Source organism: Gymnoscopelus braueri (genome assembly GCF_963280865.1).
Source record: "Gymnoscopelus braueri genome assembly, chromosome: 18".
NCBI lineage: Eukaryota > Metazoa > Chordata > Actinopteri > Myctophiformes > Myctophidae > Gymnoscopelus > Gymnoscopelus braueri.
In genome coordinates this window covers 45,788,439-45,806,838 of record NC_137618.1, presented here as the reverse complement: position 1 = coordinate 45,806,838, position 18,400 = coordinate 45,788,439, and the positions used below count along the sequence as shown (strand labels likewise).

General features: G+C 40.8%; 2 protein-coding genes across 2 annotated transcripts in view; one reads left to right on the top strand and one right to left on the bottom strand.

The window, feature by feature from the left end:
* Positions 1-18,400, bottom strand: part of LOC308073693 (uncharacterized protein) — a 285,484-nt gene that overhangs the window by 20,674 nt on the left and 246,410 nt on the right. The window lies entirely within an intron of this gene.
* LOC308073387 (ADP-ribosylhydrolase ARH1-like) lies at positions 2,963-5,424 on the top strand (the record flags this gene model as incomplete). Its single annotated transcript, XM_080412258.1, has 4 exons — positions 2,963-3,278; positions 4,041-4,404; positions 4,875-5,018; positions 5,130-5,424. 4 exons carry the CDS (start codon positions 2,963-2,965, stop codon positions 5,422-5,424), a joined length of 1,119 nt encoding a protein of 372 aa, XP_080268384.1.

The window sequence follows — 18,400 nt, the reverse complement described above, 5'->3', positions numbered from 1 at the left end:
AGGTTATCGGTTCACCTTCCTCCCAGCCCTGGTCTATGTGCCCAAGTGTCTCTGAGCAAGACACTGAACCCCTACCTGCACCACAAAGCTGAACGTTTGTATGTTTAATGAATAAAAGCCTTGTACAGAGGCCTCTAATTGTTGTTAAAACAATACAAAAATGTGTGCAGGGCTTGTACACTCATAATAATAATAATAATAATAATAATAATAATAATAATAATAATAATAATAACAATAATAATAATAATAATAATATGCTGAAGCTGTACTTCTGTAGTGTGAGCGTCATGTTTAGATGCCCATCCACCCACATGGGTTCTTGACTTGTTCTGGTTATATATCATGGAGGAATCCAGGGGCCCTTATGGGCTGCAAGGCAGATAATTTCATGTCTATCTAAAAATCAAAAAATATAGGTTAATGCTCCAACATGTGGACCCACATAGCTCAAGACCCAAAAGAGAAATTTGATGTCTCCCCAGGACCCAAACTAGTGATAATAGCCGATCTACAAGCTCACAACACGTGGCTTCACACCGTGTTGTGAGCTTGTAGATCAGCTATTTTCACTGTTTCATTTGTTTTCTAACTTATGGAATTTCTTAGATTTATTTTTTATTTATTCATGAAATTATTTTGGAAAATCATTAAATTATTTTTTAATTCATGAAAAACGTTTGAATCTTTTTTTGGAATGTTTTGAAATAATAGTAATTACAAACAAAATGTAGGAAACAAAAAATAAAGGGATATTTTACTCGCGACCCATAAATGGGTCCCCACCCAGTGTTTGGGAAACAGTGGTTTAGCCTACATGCTGCAGTGTGGAGGAGAGCTGTACTCAAAATGCGTTGCTAGATTTTAAGCCGATTGTCTCTCTATAGATCAGAGGTTCTCAAACTTTTCCATTTCAAGGCCTTCCAAATTGATATGTAATTTGACCACGGACCCCCATCTGAAAATGTTTTGTGCGAGGGACCTCCATACAAGATTTGTGTTCAAATGTCGCTATGTGACACGTTGTAAGCTTGTAGATCTGCTATTTTCAAATAGCCGATCGTTAAGTGGTAAAACTTAGCCTAGTTGCTTCTTTTGGGCTTGTTCTTCACAGGCCTGGCTGCTTGTTCCTCTTGTAGATGTGAACAATGTTCTCCTGTCATTTCATTTTGTGACCAGTGATTATTTCTCTGTCCAGTTGTGAAACAAATCGGACCTAAATTTACCCTTCAACTTCTTATGCCCAAAATGGTTATACAGGTTTTGTAGCAATTGCAGAAATATTAGGGCCTTAATTTTCAAATGTTCAAGCATGTTCAAACCATGTATACTTTAATTTCTAAGACAATTTTTTTTGGTAAATTTTGGGGGAAAAAATTGCCAATTGTAGTGCCCACTTTTCCTAGGGGCCCACTCCGGTTACGTGTTTGTGTGGCTCAATGACTAGACCGGTTACAATTATTATATAATCGCCTAATCGCAATTATTTGAGATAATCACAATTATTTTGCATAATCGTCAATAATCGTTTTCATGTTGAAAAGTGTTCATACATTTTCAAACATGTTCATAAAATAGCAGAAATAGCAGATCTACAAACTCACAAGGCGGCGCATCTCGACTCTTGTAGATCGACCATTTCCATAATTTTGAGAACATAAAAAAATGCCATGATACACTATGTCGTCCAATGTAAGAAATGTGCTGTTATTATTGTGATTATTTATTATGTGTGTATTTCCTGCTTATTTAGGATTTTATACAGGAGTGATTGAGTGAGTTAGGAGTTGATACATGCTTATATGAAGGTCAATACTGCTTATTTGGAGTTATAAACTGAAGTAATAGTCTGAAGGTACAAATATACACAGATTGTAAAGGCCACAGCTCTGACCTGTTGTGTTGGGGTCCACAGCGGGGGGGACTTTGCACATGAGAGTCACATGAGAGTGACATGAGAGTGTTGATCGATTAGGTCAGATAAGGAGCTGGGGGACAGTGGATACTGTTTAAGAACAGTGGATACTCACTGAACAGGACGAAGTGTTCTGCATGCATCGGTGTTACTAGTTACCACGGTGTTATTGCTGCGTTCGACATTTTCCATTGCGAGCTCCGAGAGACTAACGGTAAGAACTGAGAGTGTGTTTACGCAACGATAAATGTATATATTTCTAATATGTTTTATAGTTTTGTGTGTATATTCCATGTCAATAATTTGTGGTTGTGTTATTTACGTTTCCTTTTCTAGGTGTATAACCTATTGACCCGGGTTATAGCTTGATTTGGCTATACTGGCCTAGATGTGTTAATGTGTGTTTGTATTGTGTGTTAGTATAATAGAACCATCAAAGACACGGGTCTTAGTTGTGTCCGCTAACTCGGTTGCTTACATACTCTTTACCAGGGGAGATCTAATTAGTTGCATTGCTTGTGTGACTGGCTAGATAATTGTACATCTACTCTCTTAACAATGCTGCATCATTGTGCCTTATTGCCTATGTCCTAAGCCAATCAGAATGCTTGTTACATTCAAAAATGACTTAGGCAGAAAGTCATTTTAGGTCAACTTTTTGACTTAAGCAGAATTGATTTTGTTCTGATGGGCTGAGGAAAAAGGCAATAAGGAAGGATGAATCAGCAGTATTAGGAGAGTAGAAAAAACTCTGAAAAAAGGTAGAATGTTTTTTTGTTTGTTCACAGTGCAGATTAGTGTCTTATATTTGGTTACACTGCTGTCAAGACTATCAACATTGCACTGTTAAGTAAAACTAAGTTGTCGAAATGCAAATGCATTTGTATGTGACTTTATTATGATCCAAAAGCAGTCGGCCCAAAGGTATCGTCATATTTTCAAATATCGCCCCCTTTAAAAAAAGAAAATAATAAACAATATTTTTGTCATAGAAATCACTGATTCCAAATGTTGCTCTTTTCTTATGTCCTCAGTTAAGGAGTCATAATGTCTACTGAAATCCCCTTGAAGGAGAGGTATGAAGCCAGCATGGTTCTGAGCGGTGCAGGTGATGCCCTGGGCTACAACCACGGCTACTGGCAGTTTCAGAGTAATGGGGAGTTTATTCATCGAAAAGTAAAAGAGAAAGGTGGTTTGGCTAAGCTGGATGTCAAGGACTTTCCGCTCAGCAATGATATCATCATGCACTTGGCCACCGCGAAGGCGCTGATTGAGGTCGAGTGCAAGGATAAGACAACCCTGCCGGACCTGTGTCGGGAATTGGTGAAACAATACGAAAAAAGTATGAAGGACATGGACGAACGTAACGCATTACTTCATATATACATTACTTCAATTTGGTTTCAAAAAGGTTTTTTGTGTTAAATCTGTCACAGCATGATAACATTGTGTTGGGTTTTAGGAACAGCAAAGGAACCTCAGGGAATAGGTTTGTTCCAGAAACAAGCCTGTGCATAGTAAAATCCTCACTGAATTTAACTCTGAAAGTGTAAACATGGAACCAAATAGACCTTTAAGTCCTGATCACACCAGCATGTATGAGTTCAATTAATTTTAACTGTAAAAAAAGACCTATTTTGTACAATTACTCACTCACTCACTCACTCACTCACTCACTCACACACACACACACACACACACACACACACACACACACACACACACACACACACACACACACACACACACACACACACACACACACACACACACACACATGAAACAGAAAAGAAATGCAGTATGGTTCGCAGTTAGTCATGAGGCAGGAGTAGTTTGTATAACTATGTTTACAATTGATTGAATTGATTGAATACTTTATTACAAGTTTGCAAAGACAAGCACAGGGGAGTGCAGTTCAATACAAGGTCTTAGGTCTTTTAAGGGAATGTTAAACCCAAGAAAGCACTATGGCTTGTTTCCATTGAGGTCCTTTGTACTCAATTCATCGAAAAGCACTAGTGTGTCTTCACAAATCTTAAATCAATCAAAATCATAGCAATAGCATATGACAGAAATTGTGTATTTAATCTTGATTTTTTTTATTTTTGAACTTCTTCTTCTCCAGCTTCTCCTTCCTGTTCTGTTTTCAAGGACAGAATGAAGAGAGGAGACTACAACTACAAGATGCCCTTCAACCCCAGGGGTAGAGGCTGTGGGGCGGCCATGCGTGCCATGTGCATCGGCCTGCGCTTCCCTGACCCAGAGCAGGAGCATCACCTGGTAGCAGTGAGTATTGAGAGCGGGCGTCTTACCCACCACCACCCCACCGGGTACCTGGGGGCCTTAGCTGCAGCACTGTTCACGGCTTATGCCGTCAGGGGCAGCCCGCCTGTGGAGGCCTGGGGCCACGGCCTCATGGAGGTCCTGGAGAAAGCCGTGGACTACATCATAGAGGCAGACCACTGTGTAGAAGAGAATGTCCAGGAATGGTGAGTGTGAAGAATCTCTCTCTCTCTCTCTCTCTCTCTCTCTCTCTCTCTCTCTCTCTCTCTCTCTCTCTCTCTCTCTCTCTGTCTCTCTCTCTCTTGCTCTCTCTCTCTCTCTGAGCACTCTCTCTCTCTCACTCCTTTTTCAATCTGACTTTTATATATATATTAAAAAAAAATAATATATATATATATATATATATATATATATATATATATATATATATATATATATATATATATATATATATATATTTATATATATATATATATATATATATATATATATATATATATATATATAGTAACATCATCAAAGGCAGTGATTCTGGATCCCATTGTACTGTATGTAATGACTAAATTACAACTTATTTGTGTGTGTTGTTCAATGTCAAAGCAGTATTATTAATAGCAGATGGTTTATTCAAATGTCATTAGTAGAGTAATAAATTCAGCATTCACTGATGTTATAGGGTCTACTTTAAGGAATCTTGGGAGAACTACCTGACAAGGAGAGGAATCCTGGATGGGAAAGCCGAAAAAGCACGCTTTCCAGAATGCTATGGCGTGAAGGAAAGGGAAACATTTTACAGGGAGATTGCTTTCTACAGAGAGACGTACCCGACAGAGAGAGGAATCCTGGATGGGAAAGCCGAAAAAGCACGCTTTCCAGAATGCTATGGTGTCAACGAAAGGAAAGAATTTTACAGAGAGACTGCTTTCTACAGCACTGGCGGTGCCAGTGGTCACGATGCCCCCATGATAGCTTATGACGCTCTCCTATGCGCTGGTGACTCATGGGAGAAGCTGGCCGATCATGGGTTCTTCCACGGTGGAGACAGCGTCTCCACAGCTGCGATCGCTGCTGCCTGGTGGGGCACCATCTACGGCTTCAGAGGAGTTCCAGAGCTGAACTACAAGAGACTTGAGTACAAGAGCAAACTGGAGTACAGGGAGAGACTGGTTACGGTGGCAGAGAAGCTGTTTGAGCTGAGGAATAAGCCCTTTAATGAAGATGAATAAAACACACCTGAAAATATTGTGGAAGAGAGAAATAGGTGTTTATGTTTATTCTTTTTAACTGAACTCCAGTCTCCTCTATAATGTTTTTCTTTTGCTTAATGCTTTATGTAAAGCACATTGAAGTGCCTTAGTTGTTGAAATGTGCTTAACAAATTACATCATGTAAAGTAAAAAATAAAAGTAGATTTAGCAAATTTGAGTCACTAGTCATTGTATAATACTTCACTGTACCATCTAAAGTCAATTATTTGATTGTACTCATATCTCCAGCTCAGTGGCCTTGTGGTTAGAGCATTGGTTCTCAAAGTGGGGTCCGGGGACCCCTAGGGGTCCTTGAGGGGACCTCATATCTCTATATTAAACCTCATATCTACATGAATGAATACCACATAATGCCTGCATTACAATTGTGAACATCTCTATCTGGAATGGAACTGACTGCTTACTTCCCCCATCCAGGAAACAGGAAATGTTTTGTTCCCTTTTCTTCTGGAAAATGGAACTAGAGTTATGCACAGAGAAACAAACAGTGTCAGGCAAAATGCGATCATTCTTTTCAATCCAATTTCATGTCATTTTTATAGAGCTTTAACAAACCATTTTTCCAACTGAGATTGACAAGATGTCTGTAAAGTTACAGACATATTTTTATATATGTACAGTGTGTCTGTGTGGCGATATGAAACATATCTGGCCACTTGCCATAGCCATATTCTTAATGTTGAGTGTTTATCATTGACCCCTCATTGTATGTTTTATTGTATTTTTGTTTTATTGTCCTATACAGTTCAGTTCAAGCAATACTAGTTCATGCAACACTAATCTCTCAAGAACAGATTCTGCACTGCGTTGGAATCTGTCGGGGAGGTTCGTCATAACTGTTGTAATACTTTAATGTTACCAATGGATGGTGCTGTTGCTCTATGCTACCTCAGTCTATACTACCACTGACCTGTGAACAGTAGTACTTCCGGTTCACCACTTCCGATGTATGACGCTACCTGCTAATAAAACTCAGTTGAATTAACAACAGGTTATGGGCCCAGATCGACGCTAAAAGCTACACGGAGTGTGTGATAAACAGTATTGTGGGATTTCACAATGGATGATAAGCTGTTTATAGACAGGCTGAGCGGACCAGAGAACTGGGCAACATGGAAGTTTCAAATGTAACATTTGCTAAAAGCTAAAGGACTATGGGGTATGCTAATGGAGACGGATATGCTAGCTGCAGATGCTAACGCAGCAGCACAGGCTGAGCACACCAAACGGAGAGAGAAGGCATTCTCTATGTTAGTGCTGAATGTAAGTACACCCCAGTTGTACCTGATAACAAGCTGCCAGACTCCCAAAGAGGCGTGGACCACGCTGAAAGGCCATTTTGAGAGAGATACTTTGGCAAATAAACTGTTCCTGAAGAAAAGATATTTCAGATGTGAAATGAAGGAAGGAGATCGTTTAACTGAGCATTTAAAACGAATGAAGGAGCTAACTGATCAGCTATCAGCAATAGGAGCTGTAATTGAAGAGGAAGACCAAATTGTAACACTGCTAGGCAGTTTGCCACCAAGTTATGCTACAATTGTCACTGCACTAGAAACAAAAATTGAAAACCTGACACTGAAGTTTGTTCAACAAGCATTAATAAATGAAGAGCAAAAGCGAGTGAATGCTAATGATAACTCCAGTGGTGCTACGTCAGGTGGTGCATCAGCCATGTCATCACAATTTCGGGGAAATGTGCAGGATAACTCCAGGACAGTGGGAGTAGAAAGACCAAGCACGTGGAGATGTTACAAATGTGGGAAAGAAGGCCATATTAAACGTGACTGTCCAAGCTTGAAAAATAAACCTAAGAAGAAAACCCACAAGGCTAAAAACATGATATGTGAGGATGAGGACGATTCATCTGAAAGTGCCTTTGTGGCCAGAGAGGCAAACTCTGAAAGACCACAACAGGTCGAATGGTTAATTGATTCTGGAGCATCAAAGCACATGACATGTGATAAAGAAGTTCTACAAGAATACCAGCAATTCTCAAAATCACAGTCTGTGAAACTCGGTGATGGCAGGGTGGTTGACGCCCTAGGAATTGGAAATGTCAACATGAAAATGACTTTCAAATTAAGTGATGTAAAAAATTTCACAATGTATGACGTGCTGTATGTTCCAAAGCTGTCTGGGAATCTATTCTCAGTGGGAGCTTCTACCAAAAAAGGGAATACAGTACAGTTCAGGAAGTCTCGCTGCTATATACGTGGAAAAGATGGAACTCTTCAAGGAATGGGAACACAAAGAGCTGATGGACTATATCAGCTGGATGTTGAAGGAAGTGAATCTGTCTGTCATAGTGCATCAGTAGCAGCCAGCCTGTGGCACCAGCGCCTTGGTCACACCAACAAGCTGAAGGAACTAAAAGATCTGGTGAATGGAGTGGACTTCTCTGCAGAGAAAGAGGTTCCCTTCTGTGAAGGATGTGTGGAAGGCAAGCTGGCTAAAAAGCCATTCAAGTCGATTGGAGGAATACGTTCCAAACGCAAGATGCAGCTGATTCATAGTGATGTCTGTGGACCCATGCAGACTGAATCCATAAGTGGAGCAAAATATTTTGTGACTTTCATTGATGATTACACAAGATGCTGCAAGGTATACTTCATGAAACAGAAGAATGAAGTGCTAAGCAAATTCAAGGAATTTGAGAAAACATTCTCAAATGAATGTGGGCTGAGCGTCGTGAGGCTGAGAACAGACAATGGTGGTGAGTACACATCAAAGGAGTTTCAAGAATATTTGAAGGCTCAAGGCATCCACCATGAAATGACTGTACCTCACTCACCACAGCAAAATGGTGTGGCAGAAAGAAAAAATAGGACATTAGTTGAAGCAGCAAGGAGCATGCTAAGTTGCCGAAGATGTTCTGGGCAGAGGCTGTAGCCACCGCAGCTTACATACAGAACAGGTTGCCCACATCTGTCCTGAAGGAAGAGACACCCTACGAGAGATGGTGTGGTAAAAAACCTGACATGAGTCACATGAAGGTGTTTGGCTGTGTTGCTTATGCACATATCCCAGATGAAGAGAGAAGGAAACTGGACAAAAAGGCAGTGAAGCTTTGTTTCGTGGGATATGCAAACAATGCCAAGGGCTATCGCCTGTATGATGAAGGGAAAAGGAGGATTCTAATCCGTCGTGATGTCATCTTCGATGAATCAAACTTCAACTTGAAACAGGAAGCGAAAATACCCTGCTCAGAGAACGAGATACTCATTAAAACAGATGAGAGTGTAACACAAGATGATGAGGTCACTGTCGAGAGCACTGTCAGAACAAGTGGCAGAATCAGAAATGCTCCAAGGAGATATGGATATGATGAGTTTGCTGATACAGTGACTGTTGATCATCATGCAAATATGTGTCGTGTGACAGAACCAATCACACTGAAAGAGGCAATGCTGAATCCTAATGCAAAGGACTGGCAGGAGGCAGCTGATTTGGAATATGAGTCGCTGCTGGAAAATGAGACTTGGGATTTAATGGATTTACCCAGAGACAGAAAGGCAGTAGGATCAAGATGGGTGTTCAAAGTCAAGCATCATAGTGATGGACGAGTGGAGAGATACAAGTGCAGGCTCGTTGCAAAAGGCTACTCGCAGTTGTATGGTGCTGACTATGATGAAACGTTTTCACCAGTGGTACGATTCAGCTCTGTTCGTACATTACTGTCCTTTGCTATTCAAAACAATCTACATGTGCACCAGATGGATGTTGTAACTGCATTCCTTTATGGACACCTGGAAGAAGAAATCTACATGGAGCAGCCAGAGGGCTACATCAAACCAGGCCAGGAACACCTGGTGTGCAAACTGAACAAATCTATCTATGGACTGAAACAGTCACCTCGCTGCTGGAGCAAGGCTTTCACAGAGTTCATGATGGAGATTGGATTCAAACAGAGCACATCAGACCCCTGTGTGTTTGTGAGATCAAGACAAGAGCTTGAGATACTCGCAGTTTACGTGGATGATCTCATTCTGATAACAGAGTCAACTGAGAGCATGAACGAGCTCAAAATGGCTCTCAAGGAGCGCTACAAGATGAAAGACATGGGTGAGCTCTCCTATATTCTGGGCATCTCTGTGATCCAAGATAAAGAAAAGAAATGTGTCTTGCTTCATCAGAAGCTTTACATTGAAGCCATACTTCAGAAATATGGAATGGATAATGCAAATCCTGTAGCAACTCCTGCTGATGCCAATGTCAAATTGATCAAAAGTGATGGTGTCAGTAAGCCAGTGCACCAACATACCTATCAGTCAATGGTAGGAAGTCTGCTGTATGCTGCAATGGCCACACGACCAGACATAGCTCAAGCAGTGAGTGCTGTGTCAAAGTTCAACTCAAATCCTGATGCTGCACATCTGACTGCTGTGAAGAGGATACTGCGATACTTGAAAGGGACAGTGAACCTTGCTCTCAAGTATGAGCAGTCAGACTCTGGAGCATTGATCGGATTCTCAGATGCTGACTGGGCTGGTGATCAGGATGACCGCCGCTCAACAACAGGCAACATATTTCTACTGAGTGGAGGAGCGGTAAGCTGGCTCAGCAAGAAACAAGCAACAGTTGCACTTTCAACAGCAGAAGCAGAGTACATTGCACTCAGTCAAGCTGCTCAAGAAGGTATCTGGCTGAGACGATTACTGCGTGATCTCGGAGTGGAGGCTAGGTCCACAGTGATCCTGGAAGACAACCAAGGAGCCATCGCAATCGCAAAGAATCCTGTGAACCACTCCAGGACTAAACACATAGACATTCGCTACCACTACATCCGTGAATGTGTGCAGAATGGACAAATAAAACTGCAATATTGTCCAACAAATGACATGAAAGCGGACATCTTTACCAAGCCACTGACCAAACAGAAGTTTGAATACCTCAGGGGAGAGATTGGACTTTTCCCTGTTTAAGTGGAGTGGTTATTGGTGCTTGACAGGTGTACGCCGAACGCTGCCTGATCAAAGCAAGTCTGACTCTGAATACATTAGAATAGAAAAAGAGTTCCAGTGAAACCAATGTAAAAAGGAAAAAAGAGAAAACATTATGTGCAAAAGAGTTCCAGTGAAAAAGAGTTTGAGTAAAAGAGTTCCAGTAAAAGCTATGTAAAAACAAGTTTTTTGAAAAAAGAAAAAGTGAGAAGTCTTGTATTGTTGATATATTGAGATTGATTATTGATATTTCTTGACATTTTTTGTGAAAGAGAGCACGGCTCTGTAATATTATTTAAAGGGTTTTAATCCCATTGTAAGATTAAGTGGGAGTGTTGTAATACTTTAATGTTACCAATGGATGGTGCTGTTGCTCTATGCTACCTCAGTCTATACTACCACTGACCTGTGAACAGTAGTACTTCCGGTTCACCACTTCCGGTGTTACGTTGTTATGTCATTGACGCACGATGTATGACGCTACCTGCTAATAAAACTCAGTTGAATTAACAACAATAACGTGTGCGCATTGGCTACAAGTGGGCGTGCCTTCAGATCAGGAAGCAGGCCGCGCTTTACCCAATCAAATGTAGTGGGCGGGATTCACATGTCCGTCGATCTTTCCCCCTCGAAACAAACCCAAACTAATTTAACAATAGCGTCCGCGGAGCAGACAAAACCACGGAAAGATATTCACATTTTAACTTACTCTTTCATCATAGAAACAAGTGGGCTTATAACCAAAACGATCCATGTTCTCTGGGAGAAGTGGTGTTAGTGTTCCGTGTAGAAATATTGTTAGTGGGAATGAAAACATAGTGGCACCCACCGGAAGTGAAAGCTGAAGGCAGACCTAAACCCCGGTTTCCTTGCGCACTGGTGTTACGTTTTCTTCCGCCCAGAGCCAACAGACATAGAACAAACAGCAGAGGTCGCTGTTTTTCATTTTCAGTTGGATCTGGGTTCCCAGATTGATGCAACACTAGTCTGTAGTGCAGTACCACTTTGCGTCAAGAGATGGCAGTGTGTCTCAATGGAGTTGTGTCTGGTTCTGAAGCTCAACTGCGTTTTATTTTGAAAGGTACTAACAAGCAGGATGTTGTAATGTCCAGTCATTGTAAACCAAGCCCCCAGAGTCATAGACATATAAAGGTAGACGCCTCCTCTGGCTCTAAGGCGTCTGTATCGTGGGCGCGCTTCCGCTTCCGGGGGTAAGCTGGAAACTTCCGCGTGCATCACAGAAGGGGGCGTTCGGTAGGCCAATCAGAGGCAGGTGGGGGCGAGACAACTAGATTCTGACAAGTCCTGGGAAAGACGTGCTGTGATTGGCCAGTAGTCAACGCGCTGTGATTGGCCAGTGCCCGTGCCCCCCGGAAATATGGCGGCCACCATACGAAACAGGTTGCTCCAACGAACTGCAGAGACCAGTGAGGTATCTAGGTTTCTATATCTATGCCCAGAGTTGCTGAGAAACATTGAAGCTGCCACCCCAGTGGCCAAAGCTGGAACTGCAGGCAGGGAGAAATACATGCACGCGCAAAACATACTGAGATATATTTATATTTATACATATAAATATGTAAACATATTATACATACATACATATGCATTTACATATGAATATGCATCTCGAGTGTATTTAATAAATATCTCGCGTTCAATCCTTGACACACGGGCTGCCGTAGAACGCAAAAAGGACACTAGTGCGCATGCTCATAACTTGGTTCGATTACGTGTGGTCAAAATCGAACCAATAATTCTACTTCCGGCAGGTTTCCGGGTGCTTCAAAACGCCACTGAGCACATTCATTGAAATGATAGCTGGGGGCGGGGCAATCCGCCCTCTAGTTATATTATACCTCTATGTTGTAAACCAGGCAGACACATGAGAAGAAGCCAATGTGCTGTACTGATGCATATTATTTTCTGCATTTCAGGTGGGCTAGTGCACAAACTATGCAAACTGTATGAACTGTTGTGTTTGTTTGTCACTGAAAATAATTCGTTTTTGTTTGTTTGTTAGAAATAAGTCAGATTTATACTTTGGGGAAACTTATCAGCCTGTTAGCTACATATTAGCACATGTTGCTGTGGCCATACTGATTACTGCAGGAGGCCTGCTATTAAGCTAAAGCTAAAATGTGTGTGCTATAAATCCACTGGATGAAGCTAAATGTAATTTACTGTAGAGCTGGATTATGATGGTACTGAAGGTATTCCTTTTGGTTACTGCTAATATTGTAGTATTGTCAAGATGACTTTCTTTATCTGCTATTGTGATTCTGATGGATGCATTTATTATTTTGGTGCCTAAATTGTAAGATTGTTGAATCTTAATTGATTATTGTTGTTAATGCACTGCTAGTGAGTAATGTGAAATTGTTGTGATTAATGTAATGTTTAAATAAGATTTGGTAATGTCCAGTCATTGTAAACCAGGCAGACACATGAGAAGAAGCCAATGTGCTGTACTGATGCATATGTGTTGTATTTTCTGCATTTCAGAAAACTATATATAAAAACAAAATATGTGACACCAGAAACAAGCCTTGTCATTCTGAGGATGCTACATGTCTGTCTCTCTAGAACCATACATTAAATATACTTAAAGGGAATACCACTCATTTTCAACATTGAACTGTCTTTGTCTTTAATACACCTTAAGGCTGAAATAAGAAAAAAGTCCCCCCCCCCCCCCCATTTTGCCTAGAACTGGATAATTTTAGCAGGGTGTTGCTGAGGACCTAAGGAAGTGCAGTGTTGAGTATGAAGTCGAAATCAATTAACCACTTGAGCCCTAGTAGTATAAACAAAGAAAACATTAATTTAGTGCTCTCAAACTAGTCTATTTGAAGCCATCTATCAAGTCTATGAAAAAGTTGAATTTACAACACAATAAAAAATATATTATGTGATAGGTGTCCCTGCTTCATCTCTCCCAGCTAAGGGGTCTGTGGCCTGAAAAACTGCTGTTTTGATGCCATCTAGTGTCCAACAGTACACATGACCTGCCTGTGCATGTTATGGATGGAAATGCACTTGTTCAGGGTTTCAAATTGCTAATGTAGTCAAATAAGCTCATTAAATATGCACAATACAAAAATGGGCTATCAAGCTAAAAAGGAATTCTACATTAAAACATTTCCTTATAGGATCAACTGAGAAAGGTTTGGTACACCAGATTATCAAATTGTTAGGTTTGATAATCAAATTCAAAGAAATATTGTAGGCCTATATAGGGGTCCCTCGCACAAAATATTTTCAGATGGGGGTCTGCGGCTCAAATACATGGAGGTCCTTGACATGAAAATATTTGAGAACCACTGGTTTAAACAACATTTAGGAAGCATGCTCACATAAGAACTACATTTAAAAAACAAGAAACTGAGGTTGCAATGAAAAGACAATGAAAAGATTACTTCATGACAACTTTTAAATTAGCCTACTTATTTACAGGACCCAAGCTAGTGATAATAGCTGATCTACAAGCTCACAACACGTCGCTTCGCACCGCGTTGTGAGCTTGTAGATCAGCTATTGTCATTGTTTCTTAAACATTTGTTTTCTAACTTATGGAATTTCTTAGATTTATTTTTTATTTATTCATGAAATTCTTTTGGAAAAACATTGAATTATTTTCTAATTCATGAAAACTTTTCAATCTTTTTTGGGAATGTTTTGAAATAATAGTAATTACAAACAAAATGTAGGAAACTAAAAATAAAGGGATATTTTACTCGCGACCCATAAATGGGTCCCCACCCAGTTTTTGGGAAACAGTAATCTCTCAAGAACAGATTCTGCTCTGCGTTTGAATCTGTCGGGGGGGTTCGTCATATCGCGTACGCACTGGCCTACAAGTGGGCGTGCCTTCAGATCAGGAAGCAGGCCGTGCTTTACCCAATCAAATGTAGTTGGCGGGATTTACGTGTCCGCCGATCCTTCCCCACTCGAAACAAACCGAAACTAATTTAACAATAGCGTCCTCGGAGCAGACAAAACCACAGAAAGATATTCACATTTTAACTTGCTCTTTCATCATAGAAACAAGTGGGCTTATAACCAAAATGATCCATGTTCTCTGGGAGAAGTGGTGTTAGTGTTCCGTGTATAAATATTGTTAGTGGGAATGAAAACATAGTTGCACCACCGGAAGTGAAAGGCTGAAGGCAGACCAAAACCCCGGTTTCCTTGCGCACGGGTGCTACGTCAACTTCCTCCCAGAGCCAACTGAGATAGTAAAAATCACACCCAGTGTGAAGTGGGCGGTGTGGTCACAGTGGTCATCACAGTGATGGAAGAAGTGATGGAAGAAGTGATGGAAGAAACCATAACTTAAAAAAAACACATTTATGGTTTTTTTAAAGTTATGGTTCTATTTATAGGTCTATGCACATGTGTCATGTTTCCCTAGCCAATCACAGTCCTGAATAGACTGTGATTGGCCAATCACGGTGCAGGGTTAGGGGGGTACATTTGTGGCCAATCACAGCGCAGGATTTGGTGTGCAAATATCCAAACCTCACATATAGGGGCGGTTTCACCGCCCAAAAAACAGCAGAGGGTGCTGTTTTTCCTTTTCATTTGGTGATGGGTTCCCAGATTGGGGAAACAGTGGTTTAGCCTACCTGCTGCAGTGTGGAGGAGAGCTGTACTCAAAATGCGTTGCTAGATTTTAAGCCGATTGTCTCTCTATAGATCAGAGGTTCTCAAACTTTTCCATTTCAAGGCCTTCCAAATTGATATGTAATTTGACCACGGACCCCCATCTGAAAATGTTTTGTGCAAGGGACCTCCATACAAGATTTGTGTTCAAATGTCGCTATGTGACACGTTGTAAGCTTGTAGATCTGCTATTTTCAAATAGCCGATCGTTAAGTGGTAAAACTTAGCCTAGTTGCTTCTTTTGGGCTTGTTCTTCACAGGCCTGGCTGCTTGTTCCTCTTGTAGATGTGTTCAATGTTCTCCTGTCATTTCATTTTGTGACCAGCAGGGAGGGCTGTGTTCACAGACCAAATGTGATTATTTCTCTGTCCAAACAAATCAGACCTAAATTTACCCTTCAACTTCTTATGCCCAAAATGGTTATACAGGTTTTGTAGCAATTGCAGAAATATTAGGGCCTTAATTTTCAAATGTTCAAGCATGTTCAAACCATGTATACTTTAATTTCTAAGACAATTTTTTTGGGTACATTTTGGGGACAAAAATTGCCAATTGTAGTGCCCTTGTGGGGATTTTTGACTTTTCCTAGGGGCCCACTCCGGTTACGTGTTTGTGTGGCTCAATGACTAGACCGGTTACAATTATTACATAATCGCCTAACCGCAATTATTTGAGATAATCACAATTATTTTGTATAATAATCGTCAATAATCGTTTTCATGTTGAAAAGTGTTCATGCATTTTCAAACATGTTCATAAAATAGCGGAAATAGCAGATCTACAAACTCACAAGGCGGCGCATCTCAACACTTGTAGATCGACCATTTCCATAATTTTGAGAACATAAAAAATGCCATGCTACACTATGTCGTCCAATGTAAGAAATGTGCTGTTATTATTGTGATTATTTATTATGTGTGTATTTCCTGCTTATTTAGGATTTTATACAGGAGTGATTGAGTGAGTTAGGAGTTGATACATGCTTATATGAAGGTCAATACTGCTTATTTGGAGTTATAAACTGAAGTAATAGTCTGAAGGTACAAATATACACAGATTGTAAAGGCCACAGCTCTGACCTGTTGTGTTGGGGTCCACAGCGGGGGGGACTTTGCACATGAGAGTCACATGAGAGTGACATGAGATTGTTGATCGATTAGGTCAGATAAGGAGCTGGGGGGCAGTGGCTACTGTTTAAGAACAGTGGATGCTCACTGAACAGGACGAAGTGTTCTGCATGCATCGGTTGTTACTAGTTACCAGAGTGTTATTGCTGCGTTCGACATTTTCCATTGCGAGCTCCGAGAGACTGACGGTAAGAACTGAGAGCGCGTTTACGCGAGGATAAATGTATATATTTCTGATATGTTTTATAGTTTTGTGTATATATTCCATGTCAGTAATTTTTTGGTTGTGTTGTTGTTGATGTTTCCTTTTCTAGGTGTCTAACCTATTGACCCGGGTTGTAGCTTCATTTGGCTACTGGCCTAGATGTGTTAATGTGTGTTTGTATTGTGTGTTAGTATAATAGAACCATCAAAGACACGGGTCTGAGTTGTGTCCGCTAACTCGGTTGTTTACATACTCTTTACAAGGGGAGATCTAATTAGTTGCATTGCTTGTGTGACTGGCAAGATAATTGTACATCTACTCTCTTAACACTGCTGCATCATTGTGCCTTATTGCCTATGTCCTAAGCCAATCAGAATGCTTGTTACATTCCAAAATAACTTATAGCCTCTACACACTGTACGATATTTGACCCGATTTGGCTCTCGGGATATTTTTTGGTGATCGCAGAGAAAACCACCGATCTCAGTCCAGATCGGGCGTTCCTCGGCGAGGTGTTGATCGCGCAGTGTGTAAGGTACTCCGAGAAGAAACACCCCGATAAATTGCGCTCGGCGAGCGGTTCCCGATAATTTTTACTTTTCTAGTATGTTGGATATTTGGGCTTGTCGGATCCGATGAGAGCCGTGCTACAGCCAATCAAAGCACAGTACCAGCCAGCGAGGTAGCTGGTGGGAAAACTATTTTATTATCAGCATGATTCACTGTAGAGACGCACCGTGGCTAGTCCTCCCGCATAGAACCGCAATATTACCGTACAGACAGTCCAGTCCTGCTGTATTAGTTTAAACATGATAAACAGATTGATAGAGTGAGCGAGCCTGCACGACGATGGGCAATTTGAGGAATAGGGCTTGCAGACAGAGAGAGAGAGAAAGAGAGAGAAAGAGAGAGAGAGAGAGAGAGAGAGAGAGAGAGAGAGAGAGAGAGAGAGAGAGAGAGAGAGAGCTGTGTGTGTGTGTGTGTGTGTGTGTGTGTGTGTGTGTGTGTGTGTGTGTGTGTGTGACGCACGAACCTCGGAACAGTATTGCCAGGTTTTGCACGAGAAATAAGCAACCAGGTCTATGAAAACAAGCCCAACAGAAGCGACTATAGGCTGCATGAGCACTTTAAACCTATATACAAATAAAATAGCCGATCTACAAGCTCAAAACGCGTCGCAACTATATTCAAAGAAAAAAAGCAACATTAATAAATAAAGCTAAATAAGCAACTACACTTTGGAAATAAGCTAAAAAGAAACGCAACCACCAATAGTTTTTACAAGAAACTCGCTTATAATAAGCGGACACGGCAACACTGCTTTTGATCTGAATTGGACTCTGGTTGACTTTTGTTTTGAAACGTTTGTTTCAGAGAGGGAGAGTGAGAGAGAGAGAGAAATACAGAAAAATTGAGAATTATTTAATGTCAATCATTAGCGTCCTGTCTCGGTCTCGCGCATATATCACGGGAGCCTTTCACGTTTTCGTGAGACGTTTGGAATAAAAACAAATGTATGTATTGGGTCGGGATCACATCGTGGTGAAATATCTTGTAATCAGTGAACCCCTGTCGGCGACCAATCTATCGTGCGAGAATCACAACGATATATTTAGCCCGATTTCAAGAGAGAAACTTGTGCAATGTGAAATGCTTAACGATGTGTTCACTCGCCGACCATTTCAAATGTCGGGCAGTGTGTAGAGGCCTTTAGGCAGAAAGTCATTTTAGGTCAACTTTTTGACTTAAGCAGAATTGATTTTGTTCTGATAGGTTGAGGAAATAGGCAAATAAGGCAGGATGAATCAGCAGTGTTAGGAGAGTAGTGTTTGTTCACAGTGCAGATTAGTGTCTTATATTTGGCTACACTACTGTCAAGACTATTAACATTGCACTGTTAAGTTAAATTAAATTGTCAAAATGCAAATGCATTTGTATGTGACTTTATTATTATCCAAATGCAGTCGGCCCAAAGGTTATTAAAAAAAGAAAAT